General features: G+C 39.6%; 1 protein-coding gene across 1 annotated transcript; it reads left to right on the top strand.

Annotated features, from left to right (window-relative positions):
• Positions 1-1,928: 1,928 nt before the first annotated feature.
• SSR3 (signal sequence receptor subunit 3) lies at positions 1,929-15,039 on the top strand. Its single transcript, XM_017855055.1, has 5 exons — positions 1,929-2,167; positions 3,344-3,470; positions 8,701-8,799; positions 13,233-13,364; positions 14,438-15,039. The coding sequence occupies exons 1-5, from the start codon at positions 2,035-2,037 to the stop codon at positions 14,502-14,504; spliced, it is 558 nt and encodes a 185-aa protein (XP_017710544.1). The 5' UTR covers positions 1,929-2,034; the 3' UTR covers positions 14,505-15,039.
• The last annotated feature ends 233 nt before the right edge of the window (positions 15,040-15,272 follow it).

The raw sequence follows: 15,272 nt of genomic DNA on the forward strand, positions 1-15,272 counted from the left end.
TATTTTAGTTGTTAAAATATTTTTCTCAGGCATAATTCTTTTTAATCTCTTCATTATTGTTTCTTTTCTCTTTTAAAAGAAAGATGATTGTTTTCTCTTTGGATCTTTTAGTTTTCTGATTTTTTTTTTTTTTTTTGATGGAGTCTCGCTCTGTTGCCAGGCTGGAGTTGGAGCGTAGTGGCGCGATCTTGGCTCACTGCAACCTCCGTCTCCCGGGTTCAAGTGATTCTCCTGCCTCAGCCTCCTGAGTACCTGGGGACTACAGGTATGCACCACCATGACAGGCTAATTTTCGTATTTTTAGTAGAGACGAGGTTTCACCATGTTGGCCAGGATGGTCTCGATCTCTTGACCTTGTGATCCATCCACCTTGGTCTTCCAAAGTGCTGGAATTACAGGCATGAGCCACCGTGCCCAGCCTCTGATTTTTATCTTCTATCTTCTTTTTATATCCTTTGTTTGTTTATAAATAGGCAGAAGAAAATCTAGTTATAGAGACAGATCCAAAAAGTTTTATTTATGAAGTGGTCACAGATGGAGAAGGAAAAAAATAATCAGTGTTGAAACCCACCATTTTAACCAGAGCAAATGGGTTTAAAAGAATGCAACTAACTGAGATAGGAAAACTGGGGAGGAGTATGTTGTAAGAGAAAATAATACTTTCTTTTCTATCACTACCATGTAATAAAGAGCATTTTAACATCAAAAAAGACATAACCCCAGATATTTTAAAATGAATACTTTTGATTTTCTGAAAATTCAATAGATGGTCTGTTTTCTTTTTCATTTTGTGGTGAATTAACGAAAACTTCTAGCATTAAGGAATACTTGCAGTAGATAATGGAAGGATTTATATTTCAGGAAAACTCACTCTGGTACCTGTATAGAGAATAGATTGGAAAATATTGAAGACAAAAGCTCAGTTAGGACTAGTGATAGGAAGCTGTGGAGGTAGATTACAATTTGAATACTGTGAGGAAGAAAGGTATCTACAAAACTGTTGATAAGGAGGCTGAAGGTTGAGGAAGTTGTGCCTAATGCACTGGCATGTTCTCAGTAATGAAAAGCAGCATTTGCTGGGAGTGATGTGGTGGAATTTTTTTTTTTCTTTTTTGAAGAAAAGATGATAATGTGTTGAGTTAAAAATGGAATCCAGCTGTTTTAATAGGCATACTTAAATCTTTCTGAGCTTCAGAGAAGGAGTCCTGCCTAGCCAACCTGTTCTTAGTATTATGTTTTATTTAGCATGGCTTTGGAAGCCACAAAACTCTATAGGTTTATTTGAAATAAAATAGTAAGTAACTTGTAAGTGTATCAGACATATATTAAATATTACCTTCATCAATAAGATCATGAGTTTCTCAAAAACAAGAGTCCCGTTTTCTTCCTACAGAGGTGGCCTACTGTTTAGTGAAAAGAGCCCACGCCTTGGAGAGCCACACCGCAGATCTACCACTCTGAGGTTCTTCATCTGCAGTGGCGGTAATGATGCGCACATCATAAGATTCTTCAAGGTATTTAGTGAAATAAAGGATGGGTAAAGGAGAAGGGATTTTACATGAGTTAGCTATACCTTTCTCTTTTTTCTCCTTCAATGTACTCAGTCCTGGGTACGTACAGAGGGCACTAATGGCGTGGGGCCAGAAGAGCTTTTAATTTTGGAATTCTGAAGAACTGAGAACTCATGACTCTGTCATCAGCTCTTAAGTGGAATATACATAAAGTTTTGTCAATGTTTTTTTAAAGCACCCACTAAACTACAAATCCCGTCTCTCTCCTCGAGGCGGACGGGTCACGTGGCTTTCCAGGAATCCGGAAGTCTGGTCCGCTCGCCCAATCACGCCCGGAAGCCTAGTTAGCGGCGCCAGGTTGGCCATTCCTGGGGAAGCTTGCTTTCCGCCAAGCTGGGTCCCGCCTCCGCGCGCCGCGCTGACGGGTCGTTGGCAGATACGGCGGCCGCAGGGGCGGAGTCAGGGGCCTTTGCCCGCCTTGGCGGCCGGCTTTACCTTCCATGTTGTCGCCTCCTGCTACGCCATGGCTCCCAAAGGCAGCTCCAAACAGCAGTCCGAGGAGGACCTGCTCCTGCAGGATTTCAGCCGCAATCTCTCGGCCAAGTCCTCCGCGCTCTTCTTCGGGAACGCGTTCATCGTGTCCGCCATCCCCATCTGTGAGTGCTGGGAGCGAGGCTGGTTTGGGAGCCCGCGGGCGGGTCGGGCTGGGCGGGGACGTGGCAGGACCCAGCGAGCAGGCAAGGCGCGGGTGCCGGCCGGAGGTAGGCGATCTCTCCAGCTCCCCTGAGCTCGGGGAGGCAGAGAGCCTCTTCTTTGGGCACGGCGTTGTCGCCTGGGATTGTCCTGTTAAAGCACTCCGGGAGGTCACTTGTTAAAAGTACGCACGTTCCCGAGCTCCACCCCCGGAGAAGGTGGTTAACTAGTTCTGGGGTGGCGGCCCGGAATCTGTGTTTAAACACACTCAAGCATACTGTCTGCTGCTCTTTTCCATACAACTGTTGCTTGCCGTTACGAAATTTTAAACTTATGTTATTACTTATTTTGGATAAATTAATTAGGTGAGAGACCCATGAAGTAACCCACTGAATTAGAAGTGCATCTTTACGTGAGCTAGTTTACACCACTGCATAATTTTCCTGGTTTTTGCAGAAAGAGAGAAGTTGAAGTGCCAGGGGTTAGGGATCTACCTTGTTTAGACTTTTTAAATAATCCTACTGTACCAATTCTAGAATTCTCACTGGGTTAGGAAACTGCAGACTTGCACAAGGTCGTTTTTAGTAGAGCTCAAGGTTCCAGAACTCTTGTCTTTTGCTGCACTGTTGTTGGGCATTTAAAACCAAATGTATTTTTCTCTTTTGTCCTTATACAACCCAGCGTGCAATTAACGTGATGTGAAGCCATATTATGGCTCACTCATTTGACAGAGCACTGCTTGGAGTTCTGATAATAGCCACGTCAGCAAGGAAACTATGGTTTGGGACTGCACGTGGCATTTTGGAATGGCCTGTATTTAGCATGCTAGTACCCTGGTGAATGAAATGTGAAGTCTGACTTGTGATTACGTTGAGCCAGAGTTTGTTCTCATTTTAGAAGCAGAAATCTCATCTGGACTAGTAATAGGAAAGTGATGTTTTTCAAATGTTCTGAACTGGAAGGCTTGAGACTATACTGTTAACTGGTTATCTCACTTCTGAAGATCCTCAGATACTGTATTGGATTGCATAACTAATAACCTGGTATTTTACCAGGCTTAGCTATAATTAATTTCGCGGGCTTTTGTTATGGGATTGTAATGTTTCTTTTTGTACTTTCCCCCTTTTATTTTAATTCAGGGTTATACTGGAGAATATGGCATATGGATCTTATTCAGTCTGCTGTTTTGTATAGTGTGATGACCCTAGTAAGCACATATTTGGTAGCCTTTGCATACAAGAATGTGAAATTTGTTCTCAAGCACAAGTAAGTATGTTTTTCAAGTGAAAATACGTACTACGTGTTGTATTTTTATATGTCTTCTTAAAGATCGTTTGTGTGTGTTGGTTTTAATAAGCCTTAATTTGAGATATTTATGTATTAATATATATATTTTGGGGGAAAGGAACATTGATGCTAGGAAGAATTATTAACTAACTGAAGTAGAGACAGTCATTCTGACATGGCTACAGAAGATTTTGAGGGTGGAATTAGAACACTTAAGCCCAAGCCTTAATAGGAGGTTCATCAGAGAAACAAACCCACCAAGTAAATTAACATTTCAAAAGCTAAATGTAATTCTTTACGGAGAGAATTGTTCTGGGCTCTTCACGTATTGATTTTGGAAGTTAAAGAAATGATCTTTTTGTCATTATTGTTATTATTATTATTATTATTTTGAGACTGCGTCTCGCTCTGTCGCCCAGGCTGGAGCACAGTGGCCGGATCTCAGCTCACTGCAAGCTCCGCCTCCCGGGTTTATGCCATTCTCCTGCCTCAGCCTCCTGAGTAGCTGGGACTACAGGCGCCCGCCACCTCGCACGGCTAGTTTTTTTGTATTTTTTAGTAGAGACGGGGTTTCACCGTGTTAGCCAAGGATGGTCTCGATCTCCTGACCTAGTGATCTGCCCGTCTCAGCCTCCCAAAGTGCTGCATTATTATTTTTTGAGAAAAGGTCTAGCTCTGTTGCCCAGGCTGCAGTGCAGTGGCATGATCATGGCTCACTGCAGCCTCAACCTTCCCAGGCTCAAGCGATCCTCCCATCTCAGCCTCCCAAGTAGCTGGGACTACAGGTGCAGGCTACCATGCCCAGCTGATTTTTTTGTCGAGACAGGCCACGTTGACCAGGCTGGTCTTTTTATTTTATTACCTTTTTTAAAAATTAAACTCTCGGCCGGGCGCGGTGGCTCAAGCCTGTAATCCCAGCACTTTGGGAGGCCGAGACGGGCGGATCACGAGGTCAAGATCGAGACCATCCTGGCTAACTCGGTGAAACCCCGTCTCTACTAAAAAATACAAAAAAACTAGCCGGGAGAGGTGGCGGGTGCCTGTAGTCCCAGCTACTTGGGAGGCTGAGGCAGGAGAATGGCGTAAACCCGGGAGGCGGAGCTTGCAGTGAGCTGAGATCCGGTCACTGCGCTCCAGCCTGGGTGACAGAGCGAGACTCCGTCTCAAAAAAAAAAAAAAATGAAACTCTCTGTCATTTTTAATGCTAATTACGTTTGTTTTCATACAAGTGTATAAAATGTAAAGGATTAACATATTCTAAGATCACACATGTTGTAAAATACAGCTTTTAGAGAAGAAAACTCAAGCCTCACCACCGTAAATTTAAACATTAATTATAAGCAATTAAATATTCTAGTTTCATAGAGGTTAAAATGCAGGAGCATCTAGACTTAGGAAAGATGGTAACATTTACTATTTCTCAGTGTCATGGTCCTCATTGTCTCATTGGAAGTGGTATAAATTATTGTTTAATTGATACCCTTTGATGTTGCTTTCATGTACACTGTGATAACTTGGGTAGGGATAGCAGGATTATTTCCCTCCTTCCTTCATGGGGCCATCTAGGGGCCGTATTGCTTTGGAAGTCATTTCTTAAAGGCAATTGGAATTTCACTGAGACTTGAAGTGTGGACATACTTTGTATGTGCATTATCTTTTCATCCATAGTTCTCACTCTAGTTTGGACACTGTTTATACTCATATTGCTGTAACAGCCTCCATGTGGTCTTTTAAAACAAGTTTAGGGCCCAGCCTGCCATGCACTATATAAAGTACATTACCCTGTGTAATCCTTATAGCATCCATATGAAGTGCAGGTATTTCCCTTGTTTTATTGAATGAAGAGTATGTATTTCTCCTTATGTGACATCATTTTTATCATGTCATTCTGATAACTCATCATGACCTTTTTTTTTGGAGACAAGAGTCCCACTCTGTTGCCCAGGCTGGAGTGCAGTGGCCTAATCTTGGCTTACTGCAACCTCTGCCTCCTGAGATCCAGCGATCCTCTCACATCAGCCTCCCAAATAACTGGGACTACAGGCACGCACTACTACCACGCCTGGCTAATTTTTGTATGTTTTGTAGAGATGGAGTTTTACCATGTTGCCCAGGCTGGTCTTGAACTTCTGAGGGCTCAAGTGATCCATCTGCCTCGGTCTCCTAAAGTGCTAGGATTACAGGTGTGAGCTGCCACGTCCAGCCATGGCCTCTTTTTTAAAAAATGTATTAAAGCCAAATTCTTCTAGACCCCTGGAATGCAAGTCATCTGCTTCCTTCCTATGAGTCTGGCCTCACCTTTCAGAATTAGGCTTTAACTCTTCTGCCTCACCCTCACATCATCCTTTGACTATGTCTTGTGCTCTCCCCCATTTAGGATTAACTTAACTTCCTTTCCATTCTTACCTGTGTTTTATTTTGAGACCTAGAAATCTTTTCCAGAGAAATCCTTCCTGACTTTGATCATTCCTTTGCTTTGTTGTCCCTGTGTTAGACTCTTTCGGAGAATGAGGAATAGAAACATGTTGAGATGATCTCAGTTAACAGGGATTTATTTTAAGTAATGGCCCAGAATGGCCTCAGTGGCTGAAGTGGTCTTCGCAGTTTCCTCCCTATTGTTCTGGACACAAAGGAGCTCAGGTTTCGGGGCAGCCGTTCTGATGGACCAGCAGAGAAATTGGGTTATCTTTGTTATCTTTCTGCTTGGCAGCCCCTCAGCCAACTGCCATTCCAGGATTCAGCTCATGTGGGCCTCCACTGTATGGGACTGTTTCTTGTGAGGCATGGCCATTTGTGCATTGGGAAGCCCTCGCAAGTGGGCATCTTGTATGACCCATTCTTTGTAATACTCTTGGAACTCAGTCCCTTTGAGACTTACATTTTTTACTTATTCTTCATATCATTTTTCATTCGTCTCTTTAGAATCAAAGTCACGTTCTTTTTACCTTCTCATTTCTACTGTAGGCTTCTTGAAGACACCTGCCATATCTTATTTTATACCCCTTGAAACAGTTAATGGTACATTTAGTTTAGTAAAATTTCACCGACTTACTGACTTAATAGACTCAGAGTAGAGGTTTTTTTTTTTAGTCATAATTTTGGCTTTATGTTAAATATGCTACTGACTTTGAAACTCCTACAGATTTGCAAGATGGTTAAGGTTCAAAGATCCCGCAAGATGCTGAGTGTGGGTAGATGTTGGCTGTAGAAGGAAGATGGCTTCAGAGTCGACAGTCTGGGTTCCAGTGCCAGCTCTGCCACTCTTAAATGTATGGCCGTAGGCATAGTTTTCCCTATGTAGACTTTAGATTCCTCAGCTATAAATTGGGGATGCTAATGGAATCTCAGAGGGTGGTGAGGATTCATTATGATCATACATGTGACATGTTAAGTGTAGAGTCTGGCACATAATAAATGTTTATGTGCAGGGTTGAAGAGGTTGGGACTAAGAGAGCCCTTTGAAGTTGTTTTTGTTTTTTAAGGTGGCATAATTTAAACGATGTTTGCAACGATGTTTTTATTTTAAGAAATCAGATCGTGTCTTTTTTTATCTTTAATTTTGGAAGTGTTCTGACATACTGATGTGAAAGAGTAAAGGAAGAAAAATACAATTGATTTTATGGGTTATCTCAGTTGACTAAGTGCTAGGTCACTAGTGTGACCTCTATTTTGTTTTAGAGTATTCAGCACTGAGTGAGGTTTATTTTCTGAGAGCTCTAAGACAGAGGGGAGGGCTTCCTCGTCTTAAGTTGCAGTAAACCTGCAGTGTGGTTGTCATGCCCCTGGTAGGTGAGGATAAAATTCTAGACCTAGAAGAGAAATTGCTTAGTTATCTGGTGTAATGTCTTCATGAGGATTTGTCATGTGGACAGTCGGTTGACTGTTCGTCCTAAAGACATGTAGTGACAACCAACTCTTTTGAAAATGCAGTAGTTTATTCCTGTGTCCTAACACCTTGATAGTTGGGGGGTGTGTGTATATTTTTTATGTTAAGCTAAGAAAAGTTTCTGCAGTAAACTGTCCATTTCTTTTCAATTGGTCTTTTGTAGAAAAAAAAAAAAACAAGTAGTCTGATGTTAAGTTCAGGAAACACAGTTATTTATTTTAATTTTCTTATTTTCCTGTTTTCATAATCTGTTCTCATGAAGAAACATATTTAATGCCTGGTCTGCTAAAGAGGTTCAGAGAGAAGAATCTCTGCCTTTGGAGCCGAGTGTCTCAGAAATGCAAGAAGCATATGAAAAGATAGTTTTTACATAATGAATCAAAGGAATTTGGATCTTTGGAGTAAAAAGTTCATTTTAGTGTCCTAAAGTGTCTCATAAGAAGACAGCTGGCTGCCCCTTAGCAGCCTTTTCTTTAGGTTTCAGAATTGATTTCCTGTTATTGTGTGGTTTTTTTTGTTTGTTTTTTTAAAGAACTGTTTTTTCCTCTTTCCAGTTACCAATTTGTGTGAGGTAATGAAGTTTAAAAAGTAACTTTGTAAACCTTTTAAAACATACATTATTTGAAACTGACTAAATGTTTTCTTTTTATTAATAACAATGTCAATTCTAACTCAGTTCTTGAGTGAGAGAGCTAAAGATGGAGACATAGGTAAATCAGTTGTAATTTATGCTTCACTTATCCATCCCAGACACCCTTGTAGTTGAAGAAAGGTTGAAAACTCCTGCCTTGAGTGACCTGGGGCTTTCTGTCCATCACACCCAGCTTAAATTGTCCTTTGGAGTAAAGTTAGAATAATTACTTTAAGATATTACAGCTATTATTTCTTCTTTGTTTAAGCCTAGTTTTCATTCCTGTTATGTACTTGGAATTGAAATAATACATCATATACTAATGCCTTATGAAATTTATTTGTTGAACAGTTAGATGATAGATTAAAACAAAATGTAGTTTAAATGATTCTTAACTAAATTGTGTTAATAGCATTTGACTTTATTAACCACATTAATTCCTAAACTTTGGAAAATTCTTTTTAAGCAGAAATCAAAACATGTAACTAATAAATTAACCACATCTTGGACATTTCTCAAACTTCTCTTTTGGCCAGTGCAGTGTAATAAACTTGGACTTTCTGCTCAGCTTCTTTTCTTTAAATGTGAAATATCATTCTGTTGCCAATACGAAATATGAGTACAGAGTGTTTCTGAGAGAGTGTGATGTTCACCTCTGTAGCAAATGGAAACTTTTTCTTTTTGTCTTCCAGAGTAGCACAGAAGAGGGAGGATGCTGTTTCCAAAGAAGTGACTCGAAAACTTTCTGAAGCTGATAATAGAAAGATGTCTCGGAAGGAGAAAGATGAAAGGTTTGACTCCTATTTAAAGTATGGTCATCATAAAAGGGAGTACTTTCTGAAGAAAATTTTTTTTATTTTTGCTTAAAGAATGTGGATTTTGGAATTGTCTGAGGTAAATTTTGGAATTGTAGTAGTGGTAGTAATGAAAATAGTAATAGCTGACTTTTAGAGTTTTATTACAACCGGATATTTTATCTGTACTATACAATAGTTGATTTATTCCTGTAAAGAGCCCTGTGAAGTAGGCACTATTTTATCTCCTTTTATACCTGAGGCAACAAAGGTACAGAAAGCTTGGGTAACTTGCCCAAGGTCCTGAATTAGTACATGGTAGATCCATGATAAGAACATAGGCAGTCTGACTTGAGAGCTTGTACTTGTAACTGTCTGCTGGAATTGAAGAGGCAGCAGAGCTTTGTACAGAGCAGGCTTTGCCTGTTAATAGGTGTGCAACCTTGAACATACCGCCTAACCCTTCTGGGTCTGAAGGGTTTATGTGTTAGCATGTCTATGTGGTGGTATTTCTGTTCCTGAGCTTCCTGAGGGATATCCTAGTAATTAGTTACCTGTATTGGTTGGGAAAAAGAAAATAACTGGATTTTTCTCCTTTTGCCCAATTCTATGCCACATTTGTTAGCCCATAGTCCCGATTTTTTCTTCCAGCTGCTCTTAGAAGGCTTATTGGGCAATCTTAACATCTGAGTAGCAGAAGTCCCTGAGTAAAGTTGTGCTGAAGAATTCCACATAGTTTAATCATTGTGAGTCTGCTGTTTTCATGGATCTTTAGCTTTAGTATCAAGAAGGGGCTTTGTTGGAATATATTTTTTACCTCACTTTGCTCCAGAAAGACTTTGTGTGAATTTGCAGTGTTAGTGTATATAATATATTTTCTGTATTTAATACGGTTGTCTTAAAGTGCATATCAAACAAATAACACAACTTTAAAGAACCAGAAACCATTTAAAAGGAAGAAAAGGTGGATGAGCAAGTACCTTAGAGTTAGTTACAGCAACTGAGCACTGAACTTAGTTGTGGGTTTCCAAGTGTCAGGGGAAGCATCTGAGGTCACATAGCTTTCATTGTCTGACGAGAAGCAGCATGCAAGTCCTTCTGAAAAGAAACTTTCCTGGCACTGGATCTTGGAAAGACTTTATCAAGTGGATCCTCATTTAAGGGACACTGAGTAATGAACAATGTCTTCTATAGTAGTTTTGGAAAGGTACCAAAATATTATTAATATGATTATCTCCTATGGCTCCTTTATAAAACTGAAGACACAGTATTACGACAATGGAGGCCTTTCTGCATGGAGCAGCTTTAATGAGGTCGGGCTGCATAGTGTTCCAGTTGCATATTTTTTGCATAGAGTTCAAGGTTAGGGAATCTAGATCACTGTTTCAGAAAAAACCTTTTGTTGAATTTTTCATTACAATGGTGTTTCTTAAGTAGGGTATGGATAGTTACCTAAATTTCAAAATGTTTGTTACAGCTTTTAAAGGTTTTCGGTGATTAATTATGTCAGGGATAGTAAATGGGTTTCCTCTGCCGACTGCAGTCCTGGACAGATTTGGTCTGGCACTTGTTCTTGAGCCTGGGTCATGTCTCGGAATCTTTTTCAGTTTAGTGTTCAGGTAGTCACTACTAGTGAATCAGTTGAAATTGGGAATGAAACCTTTGCCATTTGCTGGATTAGGTATTTCAAAGTGGGGTGAGGTGGAGGTTTCATGGATATATATAAGTGCAGAGTGTCAGAACATTATACAATTTCTCTTTTCATTGGTAGAAATTTGGCTGTAAAAGCCATACTGGATACAGTTTGTACTATATTGATTGCCCTTGATAACTGGGACCAGAGCCTCTTATTAAGATCTAGTTCGTTTCCCTCTGAAAGAATTCCAGGAGATTTGATGTAAGGAGAAGGCTTATCAGCATTTCTTTGCTTAGATGTGTATTTCTCAAAGCTCTGTCTACATTCATTTGGAATATATACTCCATGCCGCTTAACAGTACTTCAAAATATTCATTTATCCAAGGATGGAAATAAGCAGAGGAGAACGTGAGATTCATTAACATTCATTCCAGAGTGCGAGTGTGGTTTCTTCTTGATTTATGGGTGATCTGTCATTTCACATTGTTTGATTTTAACTGTTGCTTGGTCTCAGCTTTTCTCTTGTAGGAAGCTCTTCCTGAAAACATCCTTAAGATATTGGGAAGTGCTCTCCCAAACCAGGTTCCCTACTAGGAAGAAAATGTCTTCTACTAGGCAGAACTGTTGGCAATGAGGGCATTTGGGGGTCCTAAATTTGAAACAGAAACAAAAAAAAACAGGATATGAGTGGACTCAGAAAAAGTTCTAAAGGCTGTCAGGCTTTATACACTGATGTAACTAACATGTGGTCATATTGGGATCTAGGGAAATCTAAAGGATTGGGCCACTTCTTTCATTAAAACTTTTTTGAAAATGGTTCTTATATTAGTCCATTTTCACAGTGCTATAAAGATACTACTTGAGACTGGGTAATTTGTAAAGAAAAGAGGTTTAATTGACTCACAGTTCTGCGTGGCTGGGGACGCCTCAAAAAACTTACAATCATGGTAGAAGGTGAAGGAGAAGCAAATGCCTTCTACACAAGGTGGCAGGAGAGCGAGTGAGCGCAGGGGAAACTGCCATTTTTAAACCATCAGATCTTGTGACAACTCCCTCACTGTCACGAGAATGGCATGGGGGAAACCACACCCATGAACCAGTCACCTCCCACCAGGTCCCTCCCTCAACATGTGGGGATTACAGTTCAAGATGAGATTTGGGTGGAGACACAGAGCCAGATCATATCACTTCTTATTTAGGGCTTGACAGAAAATAAGTTAGGGAGAAGCACTGTGATGCAAGTGAGATAATTTTATCATCTAGAGTAAAGTCAGGCTGATAACCTACTTAAGCAACCTGCCTTCACTGGATCTCATGCCAGAGTCTTAAAAATGGAGGCAGTTGTCCTGAGTGTTCATTCTAGTGTTAAACCATGTTGAGACTGTGCATCTTACTAGGCTGGTCTCACTGATCAGTGTTAGAATGATGTTCCTGGAACTCCAACTCATGATTTTTAACAATTTACATTACAAGGTGTTTTATAGTTGATGACTGCACTTAATGTAATGTCCTTTCCTTCCTCCAAACTTACAGTAAATGGAAGAGTTATTAAGTTGATGGTGTCTGTAATATGGCATGTATTAGAGACTACAGATTTCTTATGATGAGCATAAGATGTTAATTATTAGCCTTCATTTAGCTCCTTTACAGCCAAACCTGTTGTCTTTGGATTAGTATACATGGTGAATAAAATGTGTCAGTTACCAGTGACTTAAAGTGCTGTCCTTAGGGTTGAGGGGATGTGTCATCTGACTCCAGAGTAGGTTTATCTTTTGGGGAGACAAAGTGTCTACAATAGTGGCCTTCAACCTTTTTGATAATGACCTACAGTAAAAAAATATGTATTTTACCTTTTGACCAAATAAACTCACATGTGGACACATGCACATGTTTTATAAAACAATAATTATCCTGCTCTGTGTGATGTGCTGCTGATGTTTTTGTATTCTTTCCTATTTCATTTTTTTAAAATGCTGGTCTCAGCCCACTCAATTAATTTCTGTGGGCATTTGATCCACTCGATTGAGTTCACATCCCACTAATGGGTCACAACCTACCCTTTTAAAAACTGCTTTACAAAGTTAATTAACCAGCAAGAATAAAGGCTCCCTTATTCACAGGCATCCTATAACTTCCTTTTGCCTGTGTGAAGGCGTAAAAGAAAAGATCGATGAAATACTAGTAAATTAGTAAGATAAACTATCAGATCAAGTAAAATAGAATAAAAAGTAAAAGAATTTCACAGACATTAAAAAGTCCTCCTAATGATTAAGTGCCTTTTTTGTTTGAATTAATAAAGATGGCTAACAATAGCCTGCTTCTGTGAGACCACAGGTAGTTTTTGTCATTGGGATTGTCTTCTGAAGGTGTGATATTGAAGTCTGATATTTGTAGGCTGTAGAAAGCCTCAAGCACAAGGCATAGCCAAGGAACCTCCACAGGCTGCTAATCGTGGAGTCTGAGTTTTAGGTAAGGGCCAAGAGAAAGATACTTGACTTAGCTGCTGATGAAACATGCCAGTTGCCATTAATGAGTCCCTTCTTCCATAACCCTGGTTGTCTGGGAAAAATGGTAACATAACCAGTATGATGTTATCTTCACTATCATAGAGTGAAATTTTTTTTTTTTTCAGTGTAAGAAAGGGGAGAATTCTGACTAAATTTAATATTACATTCTTATCCTAGAACACTCAAGGAAAACTTGTTTTATGATGAACTAGAGCCATATGCTACTTAAAGTTTTTTTTTTTTTAATCATATTTATAAGCTTGTTTGACTTGGTTCTGTGTCTCTAGAATCTTGTGGAAGAAGAATGAAGTTGCTGATTATGAAGCTACAACATTTTCCATCTTCTATAACAACACTCTGTTCCTGGTCGTGGTCATTGTTGCTTCCTTCTTCATATTGAAGAACTTCAACCCCACAGTGTATCCTTTTCAAGGTTGATTATCTTTTTGAGAAGTCTAGGAACAGTAGTTCGTTTTGGTTTTGACTTGTCTGGATATTTTAAGTGGAAAGAAAAGCTGCTCTGGGAGTCAGTCCATTAAATAGTGCTGACTTTAGGTAACTTTCTGGACATTTAAAAAAAAGTCAACTTTTTGGACATTTAAAATAACAGCTATTGGTTTAAGGTTCTTTTAAGTTTATGAATTATGACTTTATGATAAAGTATTACAAAGCAGTCTATGGGAATCTGTGTCCTTGCCTACTTAAAAAAAAAAAAAGCTCCAAAGAGCCAGAGCAAACTTGTCATTTTTGATAGCTTCTGAAATAGTAAGCCCCTGTATCTGCTGTTATTTTTGGGCTCGGGGGTTGGGTGGATGGCCAATACAGTTATAGGTTCAGTCCAGTGTATCTTAATAGTGTTTCAAGATGCTGTTAAATTGAGCTTTTGGGCAAGAATCAGTCCTCTCTTATTAATTTATTAAAGGTGTTATCCAGGAATGTGCAGCCAAGATTTTAACAATTGGTGATTATGATGTAATAAAATACCAGATACCCTCCAACGTGTACCTTTTGGGAATGCTGGAGTGGTTTGCTGAAAATTGTACAGTTGTGAGGCAGGGAGTAGCTTCGAGCTTTTAGAACCTCCTTGCTGTTGCAAGCCAACTGCCGCAAAACACTGATTCACAGGGAAGACTTATTTTGCCATTGCTCTTAGGGGGGAAAAGGGAAAACAAATCTCTTTTCTCCCCATGTTCTTTGATCAGCTCTTTTCATGAAGGTTAAATGGAATTCAGATTATTCTTTGTGATCGTGTGTTCTAGGTTTCTGTCTTAAGTGTTTTTTTAAAATTGGAACACATTTCCTGTGAATGTTTTCCATTTGTTTTTGGTCTTCTGTCTTGCAAATTGTGTTTGCAGACAATGGGGCTGCACATCATTATGATTACACCAAGTGTCAGGAAGGAAGCAGTACGTTCCAAAGAGATGGGCTCTTTATTTTGTTGAAAAACTAATTTGGAGTTACTCATTTTTCCATAACGTTAAATTTCTTACAGGAACTACATCTTGTCCATAAGTGCTTCATCAGGACTCATCGCCCTCCTGTCTACTGGCTCCAAGTAGACCATGTCAGCTTCACCCCCTGGCTTTGTGTCTATGGGTGGCCTGTGGTATATGGAAAAGTCACAGGGTGGTCAGGGTGGGAGACACGCAAGATGTTTTCATAGTCTAGAGCCTTTAAAAAACCCAGCAGAATGTAATTCAGTATTTGTTTATTGGCTGTTTTTGACAGATTGTTGAAATTAAATGAATTGAAAGGGAAACTCAGAGTACCAGGACGTTTATTAAAAGGAAAAAAATGTCTTGCAATGTGCTATAATCACAAGAGGAGAAAATAACTTGTTTCCTTGATCTGTCAGAGGTCACAGTAACCTGGGCCGAGCTGTTATTATTTATTATATAACAGTAGTAGGAAGTTAATAACTGGTTCTCTGTGTTCCAAGCACAATATTGCAACTTCTTTTGAACCATAAATATCCTAATGAATCCTCTTCCCAGGGGATTGAACAGAAGCTTAATGTTTAAAAGTGTTTGAATTTGTGATCTGAAATAATGCAAAATTAAAAACATGATTTCTCCAATTTTCCAACTTGAGGAAGAGAAACTTGTGGAAAAGTTCTGCTTTTTTTTTTTTTTAAAGAAGAAGGGCAGCCAAGGTAGTAACCTAAAAATAGTGCCCAGGCATATGAGAGTTGTCCTATGAGGTTAAAGAACACACTGTTCCGCTGTATGGCTTTGGCCCTGAGTGGCCAGGGAGGTCAGCTTGACCCTGCCATGTTGGTTTGACTTACTAAGACACAGGAATCATTGTTTTCCTTGACCAGGGTCTCA

The sequence above is a fragment of the Rhinopithecus bieti genome, unplaced genomic scaffold (genome assembly GCF_001698545.2).
Source record: "Rhinopithecus bieti isolate Rb0 unplaced genomic scaffold, ASM169854v2 scaffold_2454, whole genome shotgun sequence".
Lineage (NCBI taxonomy): Eukaryota > Metazoa > Chordata > Mammalia > Primates > Cercopithecidae > Rhinopithecus > Rhinopithecus bieti.